The sequence below is a fragment of the Venustampulla echinocandica genome (assembly GCF_003357145.1).
Source record: "Venustampulla echinocandica strain BP 5553 chromosome Unknown scaffold_1, whole genome shotgun sequence".
Lineage (NCBI taxonomy): Eukaryota > Fungi > Ascomycota > Leotiomycetes > Helotiales > Pleuroascaceae > Venustampulla > Venustampulla echinocandica.
Window position 1 is genome coordinate 1042097 of NW_022474206.1, and position 19196 is coordinate 1061292.

Sequence of the window (19196 nt, forward strand, 5' to 3'; positions counted from 1 at the left end):
CTCGCTGCTAGTGCTAGCTGTGCCAATACTACCAGTTGGTCTCTTAGCATTAGCCCTTTGGATGTTAATTTCTCCACCCTCAGCACACTCAATTTCGTTCCCGCCTACCACTACTCGAGCCTGTACTGTAACCTTGAACGGCACATATTCGTCATCTCCGTATTCTGTGGGAGCTGTACTGGAAGATTTCCACCCATCGCTACTGGAGCTCTTTGTGCTGCGACTGCTGCGGCTGCTGCGGCTGCTACGACTGCTGCCGGCTTGCCGACGTTGCTGGCGACGAAGGATCTCGGCCGTGAGAGGAACTGTGGAGTCGCTTACATCTTCTGCGTAACTCGCGGCATGTCTGAGTTTGGCTTCATAGTCTTCCATGTCGTAGTGAGGGAAACGCTGGCTATAGTAACTCTGCCGTTGACTTTCCTCATTACTGATTTGTGGATGTCTTTCTCCGAGCGTATCGAAGTAGTCTGGATTGTTCGTGCGTGGACGTCTTCGAATTCCCGTTCTTGAGGGAGGAGGCATGGCAGCATCGTCGACGCCGCTGTTGGACAATACTAAAGATGGGCGTGTCCGTGATCGATATTTTGTAGATCCTTCTGGTGCAGAAGCATATCCATCGTCATCTTGCGCCTCTTCAGCGAACGAGTATCCCAGCTCCGTTGGTGGTCGGAAATCTAAATGTGCAGCCATTTGTGGAATAACATCCTCAATAAACGGGAGGTCTCTTTCTGCGGGCTGGTAATTGGCCCATGCAGAAGCGGACAAAGGAGGGCGGCTATATCCATCCGCGGCCCTGTACGTGGCATGGTAGCTTAATGGGCGTGTTTGGTACATATGTGCAGTTGTTGCCCGAGGACGTATAGGTATTGGTGGAAGCGTGGGGTACCCGGTATTGAGTGACGGCGGGATACCGAGGGGTTTGTCTTTCAATTCCAATAGCCGTGGTCTCGCTTTCCTCTTCGATGGGTCTTTGTTGACTCCACCCTCCATCTCGTCGTCAACCTCTTCTATATCTGGAATATAAGTAGACACGAATGGAGCGGTAGAGTTTCGCGAGGATATCGATGCATATCCCGAGCTATTGCTCCGATTGGATGCCAATGGTGTCTTCGAGCGGGCATCATAACGGGAAATTTCTGGTTTTGTTTCCACCCTGTCCTTCCCCTTGGAGGATTTTGTCGGCTTGGATTTTTGCTTCTTTATGCTGGCACTTCTTCTAGTTCCGCTTACTTCCTTCCCGTCGTCGTCGGCGTCGACCACATATGCTGGCCGAGGAATGACGGGTGCTTTGGCAGATACTTGAGGAGCGGGAGGTTCTGTTTCGCTCGAGTGGTTAGGTTCCGGAGGTTGACTTGGGAACCCATCTGCATGCTCATATGTGTTTGAGAGTCTCCTCCGTGGTCGAGGAGGATCAAAATCGTGAACGATTGTCTCGCGTATCGTTGAATCCGAATTTTCAGGATCATTAGCTCGCGATTCAAATACTGTATGCGCGAATAGCTCAACAGGCTTGCCAATCCAGTGCTGAATGTTCTGGAAGATTTGCACCGACGGCACAATGTAAGCCATACCAGTTGATGGATATCCAGACACAACATGTCCGTATACATCTCCAGTTTCTTTGTCAAAGACCCAGGATCCACAGTCCCCATCGGCTACGCCCGTTAGCATTCCAAATATCAGTATGGAAGGGCTTACACATACAAAATTTGCCAACTAAACGTCGCACCGTCAGCAATGATTGAAATTTGTGAGCTTTAGAGTTGAGTGTAAAAGAAGTGACCCCAGATAGGCTTCCTTCAACAACACCATCTGAACCAGTGAAAATAAGAACCCGCACATCGGATGTGGCATTTCCAATGGATCTTGGGTATATCGATTTCTCCCAAAACATGTTGCTAATAAGTTGGAGATGGGTAAATTGGGATATAAATGGTGAATGCCGGATCTTGATCAGAGCCCAGTCAAGACGGTCCCCAGCTTTTGTAGAGGCAAAGAGCTCACCAAGCTTTTGCCTCACTGTCTTCTCCTCGCCATTTATGTCTATATAGAGTTAGCATATAGAATGATATATATTAAAAATAAACCCACTAATGACTGCTTTATCTCTCGCCGGCATTACCCTCTCATTCAAGGTTGAATCCGAACTTGAGCTGACATATCCCTGAAAACTGTACTCGCTCTCATCCATGCCCGGTGATTGACTGGATCCGGAAGACATGCTAGCTACTCTCGGTCAGTTGGTACACTTACCTTTCAAAGCCGTAAAAGTGTCACTAACCCTGACTAGTCAATTCAAACAGGTCTTCGTCATCCCCGCTGTCGTACGGCTCTTCATCACCGAAAAATGCAAACTCGAGGTCTACACTGCCACTGTCCTCTTCCTCCTTCGTCGGGAAGAATGCATGCGCAGCTGTAACGCCGAATAGTTCGTGATCGATGGTGACAATGCCGCCGATAGTTGCCTTTCGTGGTAGCTTTCCCTCTTCCGAGTAGATGAGAACAGAAGTGCCAAAACTTTGTAAGGGTCCATTCAGATAAACGCCAGGAGGCAGTCGTGGCGCATCAGTTTCCTCATCTAAAGCCAGGGGCCGTGGCAGTTTCGAACACTCTGCCATCAAAACACCCGGGTGGTCTGCCAGTATCCATTTCTTCCGAACTAACACCATAGCTTTTTGACGACAAGTTTTGCTCTCGCAACTGAATAGAATCGTGGGACTAGAACTTGTCGGTTTGCGCCCGATCATAAACATCTCCACCATCAAGTCCGAGCCCCCAGCATCGAGGTGTTCGTACCGATCTTCAAGCAGGCTGATAATGGCTTTGGACACCGTCTTCCACACAATATGGGCGGGACTTTCGTCTTTGAGCGACCAGCATTTGTATCGGCCCAAGATATCAAGAGACGCGTGCGGTGCGCCGACCGAGAGCTGCGGGTTTTCCCAACGGGGTTGAGGCATGATGGACAACGATAACCTCGTAGTCGGCTGCGCAACCTTTACGAGGGTTGAAGATGATTGAGGCGGCATGAAGATCACAAGTTGAGCGCTTATGCCTTAAGAGCTATGTGAAAGTGTGTTTTATCTTCGAGCCCACCGGTCATAGTGCAATAATCGTTGCAAGAGGTAAAGCTGGAAACATTGAGGTTTTGCGCAGAGATATCGATGAGGATGGGCTGTGTTGCCCCGCCTGCAGTTCATGAGCTGAGCTGCTGGTGCAGGATAGCCAATCAGTATAGTCCCATACCCCGTCTTTTGGGCGCCAAAGGCTGAAAAAGAACCCGCCTTTAAAAGGTAGAGCCTCGCCTCAAATTTTGATGGACTTTATTAATATTTTCTCTTTTGATTTGTTGAAACTAGCGTAAAGTGTTCGCAGCGATGGATTCGCGAGACTTCCCTCTATCGTCTCAAACTAAACAACAAATAATATCGAAAATATTTGCTAATTCCGGAAACATTTACGAGTTGATTGGAACCAGCCAGAGCTACTTTTCATACTACCAAAGATCGATAGAAAAGTACGAAAATAGCCTCACTCAGTCCCACCTTCGAATCACAGAGCTCATAGCAATTCTCAAAGACTCAACACAAACTCGAAATTTGTTGCAGGATGCTCTGCAAACACAAGTTCAACAAGAAGAATTGGCCGATAGTGAGGACATTATCGAAGAGTCGATCAATCTCGCGGTCCGCCTTTTGTTAATGGTGCCCACTGGAGGATTTGCGACAGTTGGTCGTTCTATTACCTTGTCTGGGGAGACGAAGCTAAGCTGGAGCGACGGCACAATCAGAGATTTGATCGGCAAGGAATTTGTACCGCAAAGTAGCATAAAAGAGCGGGTGAAGCTAGAAAGGATATTCAATGCGGCAAACTTGGAGCAAATTGGGGGGATTGAAGTGAGATGGACGAGTAATTTCGCTGATCACTTGAGGATGAGAGACGATGACAAAGCTGTGGAAATATTCCATTATGCGACATTCCTCAAGCTCCATGAGAACTGGTCGGTATTCTATGTTTGGAGTTCGAATACCTCAGCTGACGAGATAAAGCGATGTTCTCCCAAAAGACTTGGTGGAAGAAACGATACGAACACTTGCACTTCTCCTCCCCGAACACGATAGAGAGGTTGAAAAATGGTTCCATTCTCACGAATTAAAAGTTGAAAAACGAGGGAGACTACCCCTGGACCCTTTGGCTCGAGAATGTGGACAATTGAAGGCCGAGGTACGACAGATCGACCACTTCCAATACTGGCATGACCGGCTTGTCATACTAAAGCAAGTATTCGATCAGGCAGAACCCAAGAACATAAAGCAATGGTGGCGAGATAGAAGAAGACGTGTACAGTGGTACACGTTCTGGGTAGCAGCACTCGTGCTGACTTTAACAATTGTTTTCGGATTGATTCAGTGCCTCGAAGGGGGACTTCAGGTATGGCTGGCATTCAAGGCTTTAAACTGACGCATTATTGTACCTGTATTGTGCATCGAGAGTCAAGCGCCCTTCTAACTCCTCATCACACTTCATTCCACAATCCCAACAAGCTCCATCCAACATTCCCACCTATATCATTGTGAGTTGGAAGTATGTACATGAAAAGCTGTCTATCCCTTGGGCCGGCACGCTAGTACACAGCGCTAGTAGGGGCAATAACAAGGACTTGTAAAAGACGTCACCCCTTATCGTCGCGATAGAATTACCTTATTTTACCCTAGAATTTAATTAATTTATATCCTATTAATAATCTAGACGCTCTATATAATTTAGAATATAAAGGTTTCTTATAAATCTAGTAGTTAGCTCTAAATTAGTTGAGAGCTTTGTACTTACCTAAATGCTTATAGTCTAATATGGCACTGAAAAATGTCGCTTATAATTTAATAATCTTATTATCTAATTTATTATAACAACTTTACTTCTATATAAAGAACCTTTTATAATTTTATCTAACCTCTCTTATATAGTATATTTGAGTATACACTAGTGGCAGGGGGTTAGAACATCAGATAAAAGGGAAAGGGAAAGGAAAAGGGTTTAGAGAAATGAGGGGGGAGTTGGGTGAATGATAGTATGGTACGGGTTTATTCGTGGGAGTAGTTAGAACTTGGATGTGCGTGCATGCTGGGAATGGGAGAATTTTGGCTCTTGGTCAGTGTTAGGCATGAGCAACACCACTACGGGAGTGGGGATATAAATATGCTGGATGCCGGTTGGTTATGCTTTAGAGGTGTTATTCTTTAGAGGTGTTATTCTTTAGAGGTGTTATTCTTTAGAGGTGCTCATTTGGTGGGGGGGTGATATTCAAGGAGTATTAGATGAAGCACGTGAAGTGTTGCGCAGTGTGTGAATTAGAAGACTCGCTATAGAAGTTTAGTAGGATATTGTAAATACATCAATAAGTAAATTATAGGTATAATCCAGCCTATATGATAATATTTTACATAGGAAAACATAAAATCTATCTCGTATCTCATCTAGACAACCTCCCTATTACCCACTACAGCATCCCCACCTCCACGCTTCTAATCTTGAACCGTGACTCTATTTGCGTTTGCCTCCCCATTTTCTATCCCCTTCTTTACCCTCTTCGTCCCAGTCCGCCCTCTCAAAACTCCAAGCAAGAAAACGCCCTCATACGTATTCTCACTCCAATCCACCTCGCCCTTCTCATCCTCATCCCTCTTCTGCTTCGTGATATTCACATTCCCGAGAAACAAGGCCGCAATGACACAAACCCACACCATCGGCAGGAGAGCAATAAAAGCCCACACAACCCCATCTCGAGCCTTGCCCCTCACGAAGTCCTGGATATCCGGGGAAAGGCGCGCGATAGCCTCGATATAATTGGAATCGATCCCGCTGCCCGTGGAGTTACTAGCGGAATCTGGGGCGAGAAGGGAGGACGGCGAGAATTTGTTGTTGAATACCGTTCCCATGATCGTCATGCCTACGGCACCGCCGAAGGGGACGGCAAATGCGAATACGCTGATCACGGACGCGATGTGGTTTGGGAAGAACCCGATGCCGTGGAGGGTGCCGGGCATAAATCGAAGACCCGTGCCCGCGCCCGTGAGCGCCATCATGCCGTAGATCGTGGGGATGTGGCCTTGATGGAGGGCCCAAGTTAGGACTGTGACGCCGACGGCCTCAATGACGGAGCCGAGGAAGAGAGGCGTGAAGGTTTGGCGGGGGTAGACGTTACACATGTACATTGCAGAGTAGACGCCAACCCCTAATCCGGGCGTGTAGAATAGAAGCTGGACGCCGGCCTGGCTGGCTGTATAGCCTTTTGCCATTGTGAAGTATATATCTACAAAGTAAAGGACGGAGGTCATTGCTAAGAGCTGTTAGCCATGTAGAACTAGTGGGGAAGGCTTTGAGCGACATACCCATGCCTGTGGCGACATCGATGTAAAACAGAAGCCCAACGTTCCGTTGCGTTATAAGGATCCATGGGATAGTAGGACGTTGAAGCGGGAACTTGCGCGCCAGATATCGTCCTGGGGCCATTAGATATTCCCAGTAGATAAAACACAGCACCAATAAGCTGCCCACGACCAGTGGTATAATCACTTGCCCGCTCTGCCAGGAATAAGTTACTCCTCCCCAGGTCAACGCTAATACAACGAGCGCCATGCCCACAAGAAACAGAAACTGGCCACCAAAATCAATCATCGATATTCTGGCCTTGAATCTTTGCTGTTTGCTGGAGACTTCCCAAGGAGTCTCCTGGTCTGGGACCCCAGGCAGCGGCTGAGGTCCCATAAGCTGGCCCCTGAGGAGCAGAAACACCGAGACGATAGCCACAAATGCTATAGGCAAATTAATTCCGAAACACCATCTCCAATTATGCGACGTAAGGTAGCCGCCTACGACAGGACCGACGGCATAGGAAAGGCCTGCAACCATAGAGAAGGTGCTCGTGTTCTTAGCATTCTCCCCCAGGGAAACCTTGTCGGATAGGATGATTCGAACGACGACTGTAATTCCTGCAGCTGACAAGCCTTGGAAGGCTCGACCAAGGATAAGGACGGGAAAGGCGTTCAATGGCGCTGCTGTGCATAATGCTGATCCAACCATCATTAGCAGCAATACGGTTTCCAGAACCGCCATTCGGCCAAATATATCTGCCATCGAACCCCAAAATGGAATAAACGTCGCCGAGGTTAAATTGAACGAGGCAATAAGCCAATTCATTTGAGAAAATTGATCTAAAGACTAGTTAGTGAGTAACTCTTTACCGGGAGGCGTATGATCGACTTACTAAAGTCAGAGGCTATCCATGGGAGAGCGCTTGCAATGATTGTAAGATCAAGTGCTTGCAGTGCAAATGGGAGGAAAAGACCAATAATCAATTTGAACCGATATCGCCTGGCGTCCAAACGGTCTTGTCGGCATATCTGGCACTCATCTCCTGGAGAGGGTGTTGTGCGAAGTTCGCTTGGGGAACCTTGGGACGCATGCGTTGGCCCTTCAGTTTGCTGTCCTGGGGGGTCAGAACCAGACAGCAAAGGCGCCTGTTGTCGATGGGGACAGGATTTGTTCTTGGTCTTGTGACTTTTTAATTCTATGCCTTCGGTCCTCTCTCCCTCCGTATCATGACTTGCAAGGCCCCACGGCTCTTGGGCCTTCTTCTCCCTCCGGTATCTCTGGTACCTCTGATAACTCCATACTATACCCATATTCGCAGCCGTCGAAGGTGGTGATGCTCAGTATGTCTCCTCAGGCCGGATGTGCGACGATGATGCATATGAAAGTTTGAACGCCATTTCTGTTATACAGTTCGCCAATACTTATATGAAATCGCTAGATCGGATAAGAGGGGACAAGACGCGCAGGACAATTCAAAAGCGTGGAAGTAATTGGCTGAAACTTCCAGCTGAATCCAGCAGTTCTCTTAAGGCTCTGTATAAGGCGCCCTCAAGCTTTCTTCACCGTCACTACGTACTTCGATCAGCATAGTGCATACCTCTTTTGGGTTATGGCTCGCGATTGAGTCGGGGTGATTACCTGTGGCTGTGTAAATGCCGAGGGCCATCTATCGGCAGAGCTATTCTACCTAGAATAAAGACTCAATGCGCTATCCATATCTACTAGATATGCGGCAAGCCGAGATCGCTTTTACGTTTGTGTTTGAAGTCTTGGAGTTTGAGCATCGAGTATACCGCATCCGGACAAACTCGTCATCAGTACCAGGGGGGGGGGGTAGCATCACACGTGCCTCGCCTACCAGGTATCATACATGGTAGCAATCTTCTTTCCAAATTAAGCTGGTTCTGTCGTCGTAGATGCCAAAAAAGGTGTGTCTTGTGTGTGTTGGCCTCTTATCATTGTTGCGAATCGGCCTGCAGTTAGCCTGCAGTTAGCATCGACGCGTACACTTGTATCGCCGTGATCCACTAAATCTTGTTTAGCGGGAGGTGGGGGGACGGCAATGCCGCGATCAGCCTCCTAAGGCTTACTGTTTTGGTATGCGCGATGTAGGTTCCTACGTACCTCCCTACTTGACACAGTACCTGGGTACTCTGGAGTCTGGACAAACTGCACATATATCACCGTCAACCTCCCGACATCCCTCGCGAAAATCTTTATCGTTGAACCGTTTTTAGCGCCTTGGGGATTTCGAGACGCTGTGGCGCGCCCATGATAGGCCATCGAAGACTCAAGCGCCTGTGGTGGCCGCCACACACTGCAGGTTCGAAATGGAGCCAATATTAGGTACTGATTAACTCAGGTGCCAATGCTGCTCCGACGCCTCAGCGTTAATCCATTTGCCTTTAATCCTATAATCTACCTCTATAAGCGTGCGCGTGCTGCTTGTTTTTTCTAAAACCCCCTCTTCTCACTTCCATCCCTCTGGAGCAATTTCGTTCGTTCATGTTTATCTCAATTTGATTCAGTTTGCGACTATCTTCCATTTACGATTCACGAGCGGAATCTCATATCCCTATTATCATCCCCCGCAACCGCTCCCCTCCCAGCTCTTCGATACAGTTCTCAGAAGACTTTCCACCCAAACGTGCATCATGGCCGACAAGAGCGCTTCCCTCCCACCCTACCAACAATATCAATCACCACTACCACAACAACAGGGCAGCATTCCTCTTAACAACGGGGCACAATATCCCCCGGTAGCTACGAACCAGGGCGGTTTCTATGCTCCACAACAACAACAACAACAACAACACCACGCGCCTCAAGGCTACCAACAGGGCGGAGGCGGATATGTGCAAGGCCCAGGGCCTACCCAGAGCCAGCAGCAACCGCAGAGAGAAGTGGTAGTAGTGCAACAGAAGGGTAGTAGTGGGTGTTGTGGCTGCCTTGCTGGGTTCTGTGCTGGTTGTACCGCGTGCTGTTGCTGTGGGTGTACGGTCATGTAAAGAAAGCTGGAATATAATATCATCTTGGGATGGAAAAGGACATAGTAATCATTCTCCCATCGACTCTGAACGGGCGTTCACGGTATGAGGGATCTTCGGTGCCTCGAATGAGGGGAAAGGAGTAGGGGTGGAAGGGGTGCTATTTTCTGTGACGGCCTTGGAATTTTTGGCGTGGATATTGCCGACAACTGAGGTTGCAATTCAGATATTGCCCTAACTCTATGTTTAAGTTGGAAGTGCTGCCATAAGGACTACCTTATCTAGCATCAAATTTCGGGTTCAAGTGATCGCAGTAGGCCACGCGAGACATTGAATGTGAAGACGAAGCACCGTATCCCTTTACAATGTTATGTCTAAATTCTAGTATAAAACCAGTATGAGGGTTTTCCATTTTGGAGTTACGCAGTGTGCTCTTAGAAGTAGAAAGTTTCATGATAGTTGGATAAAGGTTGAGGAGATGCGATATTGATAGAGCAGTTGGAGCTGCTTAAATGGTGCTCTATTTCCGATATTATTCCACCAGTCTTAGCTTAATGCACCTGATAAAAATGCGTTGGATCCTTCCATGATTAATTATAAGTTATCCCTCGCCTTTTATGCTTGATCGCGTGATAAATATCCAAAAGATGACCTTAAAAAGGGTCTTCTTGCCTTTGCCTTGTTGTATATGGTTTTGCCCACAGCGGCTTCGCTTCCTCAAACCAAATAAAACCTGTAGTATAGCGCTGCAAGAATCAATCCACCAGCAGGAATCAGGGCCTTTGCGATGACTTTCACTCCTCGAGCAAGTTCCCTCTTCTGCATGTTGTGCATCCAAATGGCAAATTCCTTACTCTCATTCAAGAAAGGAAACTCGACATCAGGGATATCCTTTCCCAAAAACGTGCAAAGGGGCTCCCAGCCGCTTCCTAACTTGTACTCAAGCAGATTCTCCTTTGGAGTCAGTTCGCGCACCTTCGCATAATGCCGTCGATACGTGTCTCGCGCACTAGCCTGGAATTCTGCTTTATTAGAACAGTTGAACATTCCATATTCCATTTTTATTATGGTGCCTGCGGGTCGAGTACGTATAAATGGCTCGACCATGTTGAGCATGACCCAGGTCATCCAGTTGTACATGGCGGTAATGATATGGGTATTGAACGAGTGATACCATTTTTCAATATCGCGTTCTACAAGAACGACCTTGGCCTGTAAAACGCACCAGCGCATCAGCATGGACTGATCATTTTGCACCTAGTCGGATAAAATAAACTTACGTCTGGATACATTTCCAAGAACTCCTCAGTGAAACCCAGTACGGGAAAGTCCGAAAGTACGGCATATCCGCCGAGGAAATTGTCAAAATCGGCTCGAGTATAAGGCTTGCCCTTGCCATAATACTTCGCATCGCACGCCTTCTCCCATTCGATCTGATCTGCACCGTTCTCGATATAGACGAAGCCATGGTAGGTGGGTAGACCGAGGATCTCATACGCCGCTTTCATGGACACAGAGCCTGTCCTGGGCATGCTTAAATGCAAGACCTCGAGGGGAACCTTTCGAGGTTCCAAATCTGTCGCCATTTTCCCTCCTTGACACCTGTCTAGTTCTTGACTCCGGATGAAAATTTCTCACTCTCTAGGACGCGGATCTTGCGCTCTAGTAACCCTTTTCGGATGTTGAAAGATACAGGGTGGTACGAACTACGGAGATCGAAACCCACCGTTCAACTCAAATAATTAAGATATATATATGTGGCATAGTACAAAACCTCATAGTGGAAACTAGCTGAAATATAAACATAAATACCGTCACATCTGACGTGAGAAATTCGGGCACCACTAGTCAAAAGGGGTATGCGATAAACAATTGCTTTTGGCACTACGTTGCACGGCCTGTACGAAGTCGAGAAACGAGATTATCTTGCAAAGCCGGCCCCACTTCACGATGCAAGGGCTCCACGTTTCCTCAGATATAGTTTGGTGGTGGATTGGTTGGAGAGATGCGAGATGCGAGATGGTATGTTATTAATTTATTAGAGTCTTGACGCTATGAGGGATTGGAAATCTCACATTTCAGTATCATTCGAGTTTTCTTGGCAGCATGACCACCATATTCTCGGCGGAGGCATTATAAGTCTACCCTCCTCTCTTATGATCGAAACATGTACAAGCAGATTTTTCTCGTGGACTACAGATACTCTCGGCATCGAAAAAGCACCTGACCTCGCAACACCCAGGAAATGATGCTCTTTGCCTTTATTGATTGGGCCAGACGACAGATCATTCCTATGGTGCTGTAACGCTACTTTGTGTCGCACAGCATTAGGCGATGTGCACAATCTTTGGCATTTCAACTAGCCAAAGAACCATTGCTGAATATGTTTTGTGCCACGAGTTCGAAATCCCGTTCTCGCCCTCTGCGATGTGTTCAGCCATTTGGTGTTTGGTGCTAGACTATTGGCTGCCAAGTCAACTAATAAAATCACATGATGGGTCATATCGGGCCAATTACATGCCGGAAAGGTTGAAACCACACCATAAAGTTGTCCTTCTGTTCATAAAAGTCTTTGCTATCGTTCAGTTGATGGCTTATATAATTAATCCAGGTGACGACTCTCCAAAACCGTCCAGAACAAACCCTCGTTGAACTACTCTCACATTCCGCACTGGTATCAAGATTTGACGCAAAAGCAGACGACAACAATCTACACATTCGCTGCCCATTATGAACCACTACACAGCTTGCCTCACCAGGCACCCCAAGATCGTGGCCTCGGTGCTTGTCATAGGCTGTCCAGTTACTTACCTCCTCTACTTGCACCGCTCGCTCTCCCGTACAACTTCACGCACCTCTAAGCAGGGGCTCCTCACAGAATCAACATCCCACAGCATATCCTCCATCCCTTCCTCCGATCTCACGTCGGAATACTTCATGGTCCATGACAGGGCATATAAATCGATTCCCGCGTCTCTTTTCCCTGCGCTTGGGCAAGAAGAACTACTTACTACGTATTTGAGACATACTTTGAGTCTCTTCTCCAGCCGTTTCCCTCAGGCCTACCTTATACGTATGGTCTCTACCCCAGAAGAGAAACGAACGTTTAAGCATGATTACATCCGGGCCCTGGACTTCAAAGAGGGGGACTTGGTGTGTGGTGCCTACCGCGTCGCTGTCCGCACCAAAGGCAAGGTGGAGTTTGAGATTAAGACCATGGGCATTGTGAAAGGTGGACGAATGGTGATAAGTATAGAGGAGAAGGCCGACGAGTGGGAGTGTAGTAGTGAGACGGTTATGTGGAAGCGTGTTGGAGAGAAGAGTCCTATGCCTTTGGAGAGGGGTATTCTAAAGTGGAGCCATGAGCTTGCTTCTTGGTGGTTGTTGGATTCTGGGACGAGGTATTTGATGGGGTTAAAGAAGCAGTCTTAATGCTACAGGAGGTTGTAGGAGTTTGTACGCGTTCCAATGTTTATGATTTGCTGTTTGATGGATTTCCACAGCTTGGTAAGCCAATGAAAGTTATGTTATATAGTGTCTCAGTTGTGTGTTATAAAGAGACAGGCAGGGGCCGTAGGTGGGGTTTAAATAACAAGAAGTATTAGTCAATTGTAATGCAGGGCGCTATATATATATATATATGATTTCGGCTTCGTCCTCCTAAAAGCAGACGTGGGTAACAAATGCTAGCCCATCTATGTTTGTGGTGAAGAAAATATATGAACACCAGAGACTCCAATTTGCATGGATCACACCTAAGGCTGGTCACATGTCTGCTACATTCCTCGTTCTGGCATATATAACACAAAATAAGCAAATGTCTGCTACCGAAGTACAAGGGCGTGACACTTGGTCAAGTGGTTCGGGTCAAATTGTACTTACGGGGTCGCCAGGGACGATGGGGGAAAAAGGGGAAACAACAACAAAGCAAAACAACAACAATAAAAACGACAAGAGATGTAGGCATTCGACACCGGGCCGAACTCTTTTGCTTCCGGGGTATACGATAGTATTTTTGCTTCTTTTTCTTGCCTTTTAAAATTATAATAGATCTTGATATTTGTTTTGGGGGATTTCGCTTATTGTGGTGGGTCAAAAAAGCCCCATGATGAGTTTCGCAATCGAAAGCGGTCGAGGATGCCTCTTTTTTAGGAGTGAGTGAATGTTCTGCCGCTAGAGGAAGACGACCGAGTGTACCACATCGTCTCAATAAATGTCGACACCTCAACCACCTCGATTCAGGATTTGTGAGACACACCAATACAGTAACGTTGAATGATTAGGGCTGATGTGAGATTGGATGAAGCACATTAGGCCAAAGGCATTTTGCCACCTTAGGAATCGAAATATGGCACGTCGCCCAAAGGGAGCTCACGGCGGGATAGTCCGCAACATGCAGCAATCGTAATGACTGTTTTGCAGGCTAGTGGCAGACTATCGATGATAAGAAGCATTATTGTACTTATAGAGGGTTCTATTCCGGGGCAAAACGATGTTGTCCGATACTACAATTCGTGGCATGTGGTATGTTACGTGTGAGACATACGATTTAGTACCTAGGCACCCCGTACTCTTACAACTAAGGTACCTAGCGGTATCTACCTACCTACCTACCTACCTACCTAGGTAGGTACATAATTAGGCACCTTCTCTATCAAAACTGATAGATACCTAGGTCGTCTTTAATAAACAACCTCTCGCTTCTAGTTTCCTTATTGCTACAGGCTCTTGTGGTAGAAAGAGCGAGCGAGTTGGGGTCCCAGTAGTGATTATTAGCGTACGAAGTTCAGAGGCATCTTCCCTCTATTGGTCCTTATCTCTCCGGGGAAATGGAAATGATACTTCTAACTCGGTAACCTGATCTGGTCTGGTGCCGAGGTCTTCTGGTTTGCCACAGCTCTCACTCTCGCACTCTCAGGCTGCGGATTCGCCGCTCCAGATTCCATCTTTGCGGAGGCGATCCACCAGACCCAGATGCCATAACCCCCCGAGTATCCACATCCACATCCCTATCCATAGCCATAGCCATAGCCATAGCCATATCCACAGCGCCCTTATCCGACACAACCCCAGTTTCTCAGCGAGAGTTGAAAGCTGGAACAACAACCGTCTCCACCACGCCGGCAACGCAACGCAACGCAGCGCAGCACAGCACAACTCGCTCTCCGATCCATCCGTCACCTCTGCTTTGGCGGACCTATTGCTTGCTATTTATCATCTTTTATTTGTGACCTCCCTGCGTCTACCTGCAACGTGCCCCGCCCCGGTCTCATTATTCATCGAGAATAAGAAGAGCATCCTCGCAAATCCCCACTTGCTTGCGTTGCCTTGCTAGCCACGTCCCTCGCCCCAAGGCCTTCGAACCTCCGTTCCATTGCGCGCCAAAAGCTTGTCAGCACCCTCTCGGAGCCTTTCGCCATCGCCCGCCTATCCACTCTCGCCTTTGCTCCTTCGATCCGTGCTGTGGCCGCGGGTGTGCGTGCATTTCGTGGTCGCTTGAGCTCTTTAGTCGCGGCAAAAGGCGCATCCAACCACAACCTCCTCTGGTCCGAACCACCAAAAAGGCAAGCTTCGACATCGTCTCACCACCACGGCGCTCGCCCCCAATCGGCCCCGAGAACGATATTTGTAACGTGGAGACTCCCAGACCAGGAGAGCGCAAAAGGAGGCAAGCTTCAGGCCAAGCCAACACTACTCCAACAGAGGGGAGCATAGGCGCCGCTGCCGTCCCTCCTGTTCCAAGTCCTGACGTTGAGGTAACTGAGGCGCATTGAGATTGAACCTAACTCTTCCTTCCAGAACCCCGCCCGATTCGAGCTGCACAACCACGGATTCGGGATATTGTATTCCGTTTCGAAGTCTTGTAGCTCTATGCGAGATTGTATTTATATTAGCCACAGCGTCTAGGTACGTCGAATTGCTTTTATGTCACGTTGTCCAACTCGATGCGGCCAAGATATCAGTACTCGGTGGTACGGATATCTAGCAGTTGTCGGCACATGCAACCCTAGCTGATAAGTGGATGACCGCGGAGCTCTGTCTTCGCATTCACGTTGCATGGGCCTTCTGGCCGATCTCCAGTCCAATCTACTCCATCTACTGTCGGCCACTTTGGTAACAAATGGGGGTCGGTCCCCACTACGCTGCCCTCCGCTTCGGTCCCCAGATATAACCAAGGCGCCCGGCTACTGTGTAGATCTGCTTACAATTCCCGTTTTCTTTCTTCACAAATATCCACCAGCAACTCCAGTGGGATGCCGTCCTATTGCTTTCAAGACTGCCATTATTTCTACCGTACAGCCTTGCGCGGTTTGAATATCAGCACCTCTGTTTCGCCGCTTTATTGTTGAAGGCACCAAGCTGACCACGATGCCGTCCTCTACCGCCTCAGTCCGCACCTTTACGATGCCAAAATCCCTCAATGAATCTTTGGCAGAGCCTGGTGTCCCCCATCTGGCTTCAGACAGCGGTCGATCTCTTGACAAGGCCAAGCGGGTCAAGGATGAATATAATAAAGACCAGATAGACCCTCTCTCCAGCAACCAACCACACCCCAAGCCAGGCATCACCTTCGCCGCGCAGGATAGTCTCCCAAAGCTGCCCATTCCTGAGTTGGAGAGTAGTCTGAACAAGTACCTCGCTGCTCTTAAGCCATTACAATCTTCAAGAGAACACGCAGAAACCCAACAAGCGGCGGAGGAGTTCCTGAAGGCCGAGGGTCCCGAGCTACAAGAAAGATTGAGGAAGTATGCCACGGGAAAGACGAGCTATATCGAACAATTCTGTATGTGCGAGTGTATCCTGGAAGATTATCACTGACCTATTCTAGGGTATGATTCCTACCTGAATTATGATAACCCCGTTGTCCTAAATCTCAACCCCTTCTTTCTCTTGGAAGATGATCCTACTCCGGCCCGGAACCATCAGGTCACTCGGGCAGCCTCCCTTGTAGTGTCTGCTCTATCATTCGTGCGCGCGGTCAGAAAGGAAGAGCTACCGCCCGACACTGTCAAGGGTGCACCACTCTGCATGTACCAATACTCTAGATTGTTCGGCACCGCTCGGGTACCTACCGAGCATGGTTGTCATATTGGCCAGGACCCAAACTCAAAACATATTGTGGTCCTTTGCCATGGTCAATTCTACTGGTTCGATGTCATGGATGACAACTCGGATCTAATCATGACGGAGAAAGATATATCACTCAACCTCCAGACTATCATTGATGATGCACAGCAAACACCTATACAAGAAGCCGCGAAAGGTGCCTTGGGCGTGCTCAGTACTGAGAACCGGAAAGTCTGGTCTGGGTTGAGAGATGTTCTGACTAGAGATGAAGGTTCGAATAACGCAGATTGTCTGGGGATAGTAGACTCTGCCTTATTCATCCTTTGCCTTGACTATACAGAACCAGCTTCTGGAGCAGCGATTTGCCAGAACATGCTTTGTGGGACTAGTCTAGTCGAGAAAGGCGTGCAAGTGGGTACCTGCACAAACCGATGGTACGACAAGCTACAGATAATTGTTTGCAAGAACGGCAGTGCCGGCATCAATTTTGAACACACTGGTGTCGACGGCCATACTGTTCTGCGGTTTGCAAGTGATGTCTATACGGATACCATTCTTCGTTTCGCTCGGACCATCAATGGCCAAGCTCCGAGTCTTTGGGCATCGACAAGTCCTGACCCATCGAAACGGGATCCTGATAGCTTCGGAGATGTGAACACTACTCCCCACAAACTTGAGTGGGACATGGTGCCAGAACTAAGCATTGCTCTACGGTTTGCGGAAACTCGTCTGGCTGATTTAATTCAGCAAAATGAATTCCAAACGCTCGACTTCGGGCATTATGGAAAGAACTTCATAACGGCGATGGGCTTTTCGCCTGATGCATTTGTGCAGATGGCGTTTCAGACCGCCTATTATGGACTCTACGGCCGCGTTGAATCCACATACGAACCTGCGATGACCAAGTTCTACCTTCATGGTCGTACTGAGGCAGTTCGTTCCGTCACCCCCGAATCAGTAGATTTTGTCCAAACATTCTGGGGCGAGAATCCAGCACAACAGAAGGTTGACGCACTGAAAAGAGCTTGCCAGAAGCATGTTACCAACACCAGGGAATGTGCGAAAGCTCAAGGCTGCGACCGGCATCTTTACGCCCTTTTCAGCGTCTGGCAGAGAGAGCTTGATGAGAATGGAGCAGAGGCCGCAAGTAGTAACGGTTTGAGTAGTAATGGTTATTCGAGTCCCATAGACGGAGGATCCGAGAGAGATCCAGCTTCGATTGTTGGCAGTCCCAGCAGGAATTCTATCCTGTCCACCGACGGTGACGATATTCGTTCGGAGCAGTCAAATGGAAGACAGCGTGGGAACTCATCCCCATCCCGCAGTCACACCCACAACCACCCATTGCCATCACTGTTCGCCGATAGCGGATGGGACAAGCTGAACAATACGATCATCTCTTCGTCGAATTGTGGTAATCCCTCGCTGCGACATTTTGGCTTCGGGCCCACGACGGGAGACGGATTTGGAATCGGCTATATCATCAAGGACGATGGCATTAGCATTTGCGCTAGCAGCAAACACCGACAAACGAAACGATTCGTTGACGCCTTAGAGAGTTATCTCCTCGAAATACGGCGCATCCTCCGCACCACACAACACCGCACTTCAAGCCCCAGGACCAGTCGAGCGCGCGAGGCAAGTGCCAGCCGTCCGAAGGCAGGGAGCCGATTAAAGCCACGGGGCCGCGTGATCAGGGTTGCGGAGGCGGGTAAGAGGACACCAGGATCGGTCACACCGGTGGACGATGGGTCAGCAGGGAGTGATGATGAGGGGTTGGGGGGCTGTGAGTATTCTTCACTCATCGAAGTCTGGATCGAGGCTGATGAATGTTCTTTTTCGCGTACAGATGGGTTTTTTGATGCCGGGATGTTGTTGCAGGCGCTGAAGGCGCGAGGTGAGGGCCTGGATGATGCGGGGAGTATAGCGGGGCCGAATGGGGTTACGGCCAGTGCGAGAAGGAGGGAGATTGGGAAGAGGCTGAGGTTGAATGAGTATTGATCGGTTTTGGGGGGCGGAGCGAGTGGAGTGTAGAGAAGCGATCCTTCGACGAGAATTTCTTGGGTGCATATGTTATGGGACACATTGCGAAGGTGGATACCATTTGATTTTGATTAGAAGTAGGAGTTTGATTTCATCAGTTGAATTTTGCATATTTTCATTTTATCAATGCATTCATCTATAGACTGTACATACGTACCTAGGTACCTGCTCGAAAGATAAATGTTTGCATAGCCTCTTGTTTGCCTTGGCATTTACTCCGCTGCCTGTGTACTAACTGCCTCGCATGGATAAATTATCTGATCCTCGGTCAATCCTGCACGTCACAAATCACTTGGCACATGTACATCTAGATCCGGATTCCGTAGGCGGCCTACGAAGTACATACCTGAACTTCGTTCGTGCTTCCTTCTATTTTTAGTCCAATGCCATGTAACTCTGCGATCCTTCGAAGTTTTCCAGTGCAACACAGCGATATCACATGACGACGATATGCTCCCATTATATTTCTTCCTTAGGTAGGTATTATTGGATGAAGGTAGGTTCTAGCACTGTATATTTCTTATAAACGTGGTTTTTGATACAAGAGGGCAGCCGCTTAAAGCATAAATTGATTTTACGTGGTACCCTAACTGGTGTTGGAATTACAATAATGCAACAAATCGATGTAGTCAATGACAGTAGATGATTCACGAAACACGTAATCTCGCACACAAAAGCAACATTAGTATGAGTGACGATTCCGTACCCCGGCGTACTACCTACATC

General features: G+C 48.2%; 7 protein-coding genes across 7 annotated transcripts in view; 4 read left to right on the forward strand and 3 right to left on the reverse strand.

The window, feature by feature from the left end:
• BP5553_02883 (uncharacterized protein) overlaps window positions 1–2960 on the reverse strand; it is a gene marked incomplete at both ends in the record, with an annotated part of 3397 nt that extends 437 nt beyond the window's left edge. Inside the window, 4 exons of the mRNA XM_032011506.1 lie at window positions 30–1655; window positions 1705–2043; window positions 2092–2226; window positions 2282–2960. Coding sequence (XP_031871199.1) covers window positions 30–1655; window positions 1705–2043; window positions 2092–2226; window positions 2282–2960 — 2779 coding nt within the window. The remainder of the gene's footprint in view (window positions 1–29; window positions 1656–1704; window positions 2044–2091; window positions 2227–2281) is intronic.
• Window positions 2961–3377: 417 nt separating this feature from the next.
• On the forward strand, window positions 3378–4461 carry BP5553_02884 (Uncharacterized protein; the record flags this gene model as incomplete). The annotated part of the gene is made up of 2 exons (XM_032011507.1): window positions 3378–4000; window positions 4050–4461. The coding sequence occupies 2 exons, from the start codon at window positions 3378–3380 to the stop codon at window positions 4459–4461; spliced, it is 1035 nt and encodes a 344-aa protein (XP_031871200.1).
• Window positions 4462–5522: 1061 nt separating this feature from the next.
• Window positions 5523–7682, reverse strand: BP5553_02885 (uncharacterized protein; the record flags this gene model as incomplete). Its single annotated transcript, XM_032011508.1, has 3 exons — window positions 5523–6337; window positions 6390–7211; window positions 7265–7682. The coding sequence occupies 3 exons, from the start codon at window positions 7680–7682 to the stop codon at window positions 5523–5525; spliced, it is 2055 nt and encodes a 684-aa protein (XP_031871201.1).
• Window positions 7683–9026: 1344 nt separating this feature from the next.
• Window positions 9027–9380, forward strand: BP5553_02886 (uncharacterized protein; the record flags this gene model as incomplete). Its single annotated transcript, XM_032011509.1, has 1 exon — window positions 9027–9380. The coding sequence occupies one exon, from the start codon at window positions 9027–9029 to the stop codon at window positions 9378–9380; it is 354 nt and encodes a 117-aa protein (XP_031871202.1).
• A 696-nt stretch (window positions 9381–10076) lies between these two features.
• Window positions 10077–10945, reverse strand: BP5553_02887 (Uncharacterized protein; the record flags this gene model as incomplete). The annotated part of the gene is made up of 2 exons (XM_032011510.1): window positions 10077–10571; window positions 10640–10945. 2 exons carry the CDS (start codon window positions 10943–10945, stop codon window positions 10077–10079), a joined length of 801 nt encoding a protein of 266 aa, XP_031871203.1.
• A 1144-nt stretch (window positions 10946–12089) lies between these two features.
• On the forward strand, window positions 12090–12791 carry BP5553_02888 (uncharacterized protein; the record flags this gene model as incomplete). The annotated part of the gene is made up of 1 exon (XM_032011511.1): window positions 12090–12791. One exon carries the CDS (start codon window positions 12090–12092, stop codon window positions 12789–12791), a length of 702 nt encoding a protein of 233 aa, XP_031871204.1.
• Window positions 12792–15728: 2937 nt separating this feature from the next.
• Window positions 15729–18428, forward strand: BP5553_02889 (Carnitine acetyl transferas-like protein; the record flags this gene model as incomplete). Its single annotated transcript, XM_032011512.1, has 2 exons — window positions 15729–16143; window positions 16189–18428. 2 exons carry the CDS (start codon window positions 15729–15731, stop codon window positions 18426–18428), a joined length of 2655 nt encoding a protein of 884 aa, XP_031871205.1.
• Between the last annotated feature and the right edge of the window lie 768 nt (window positions 18429–19196).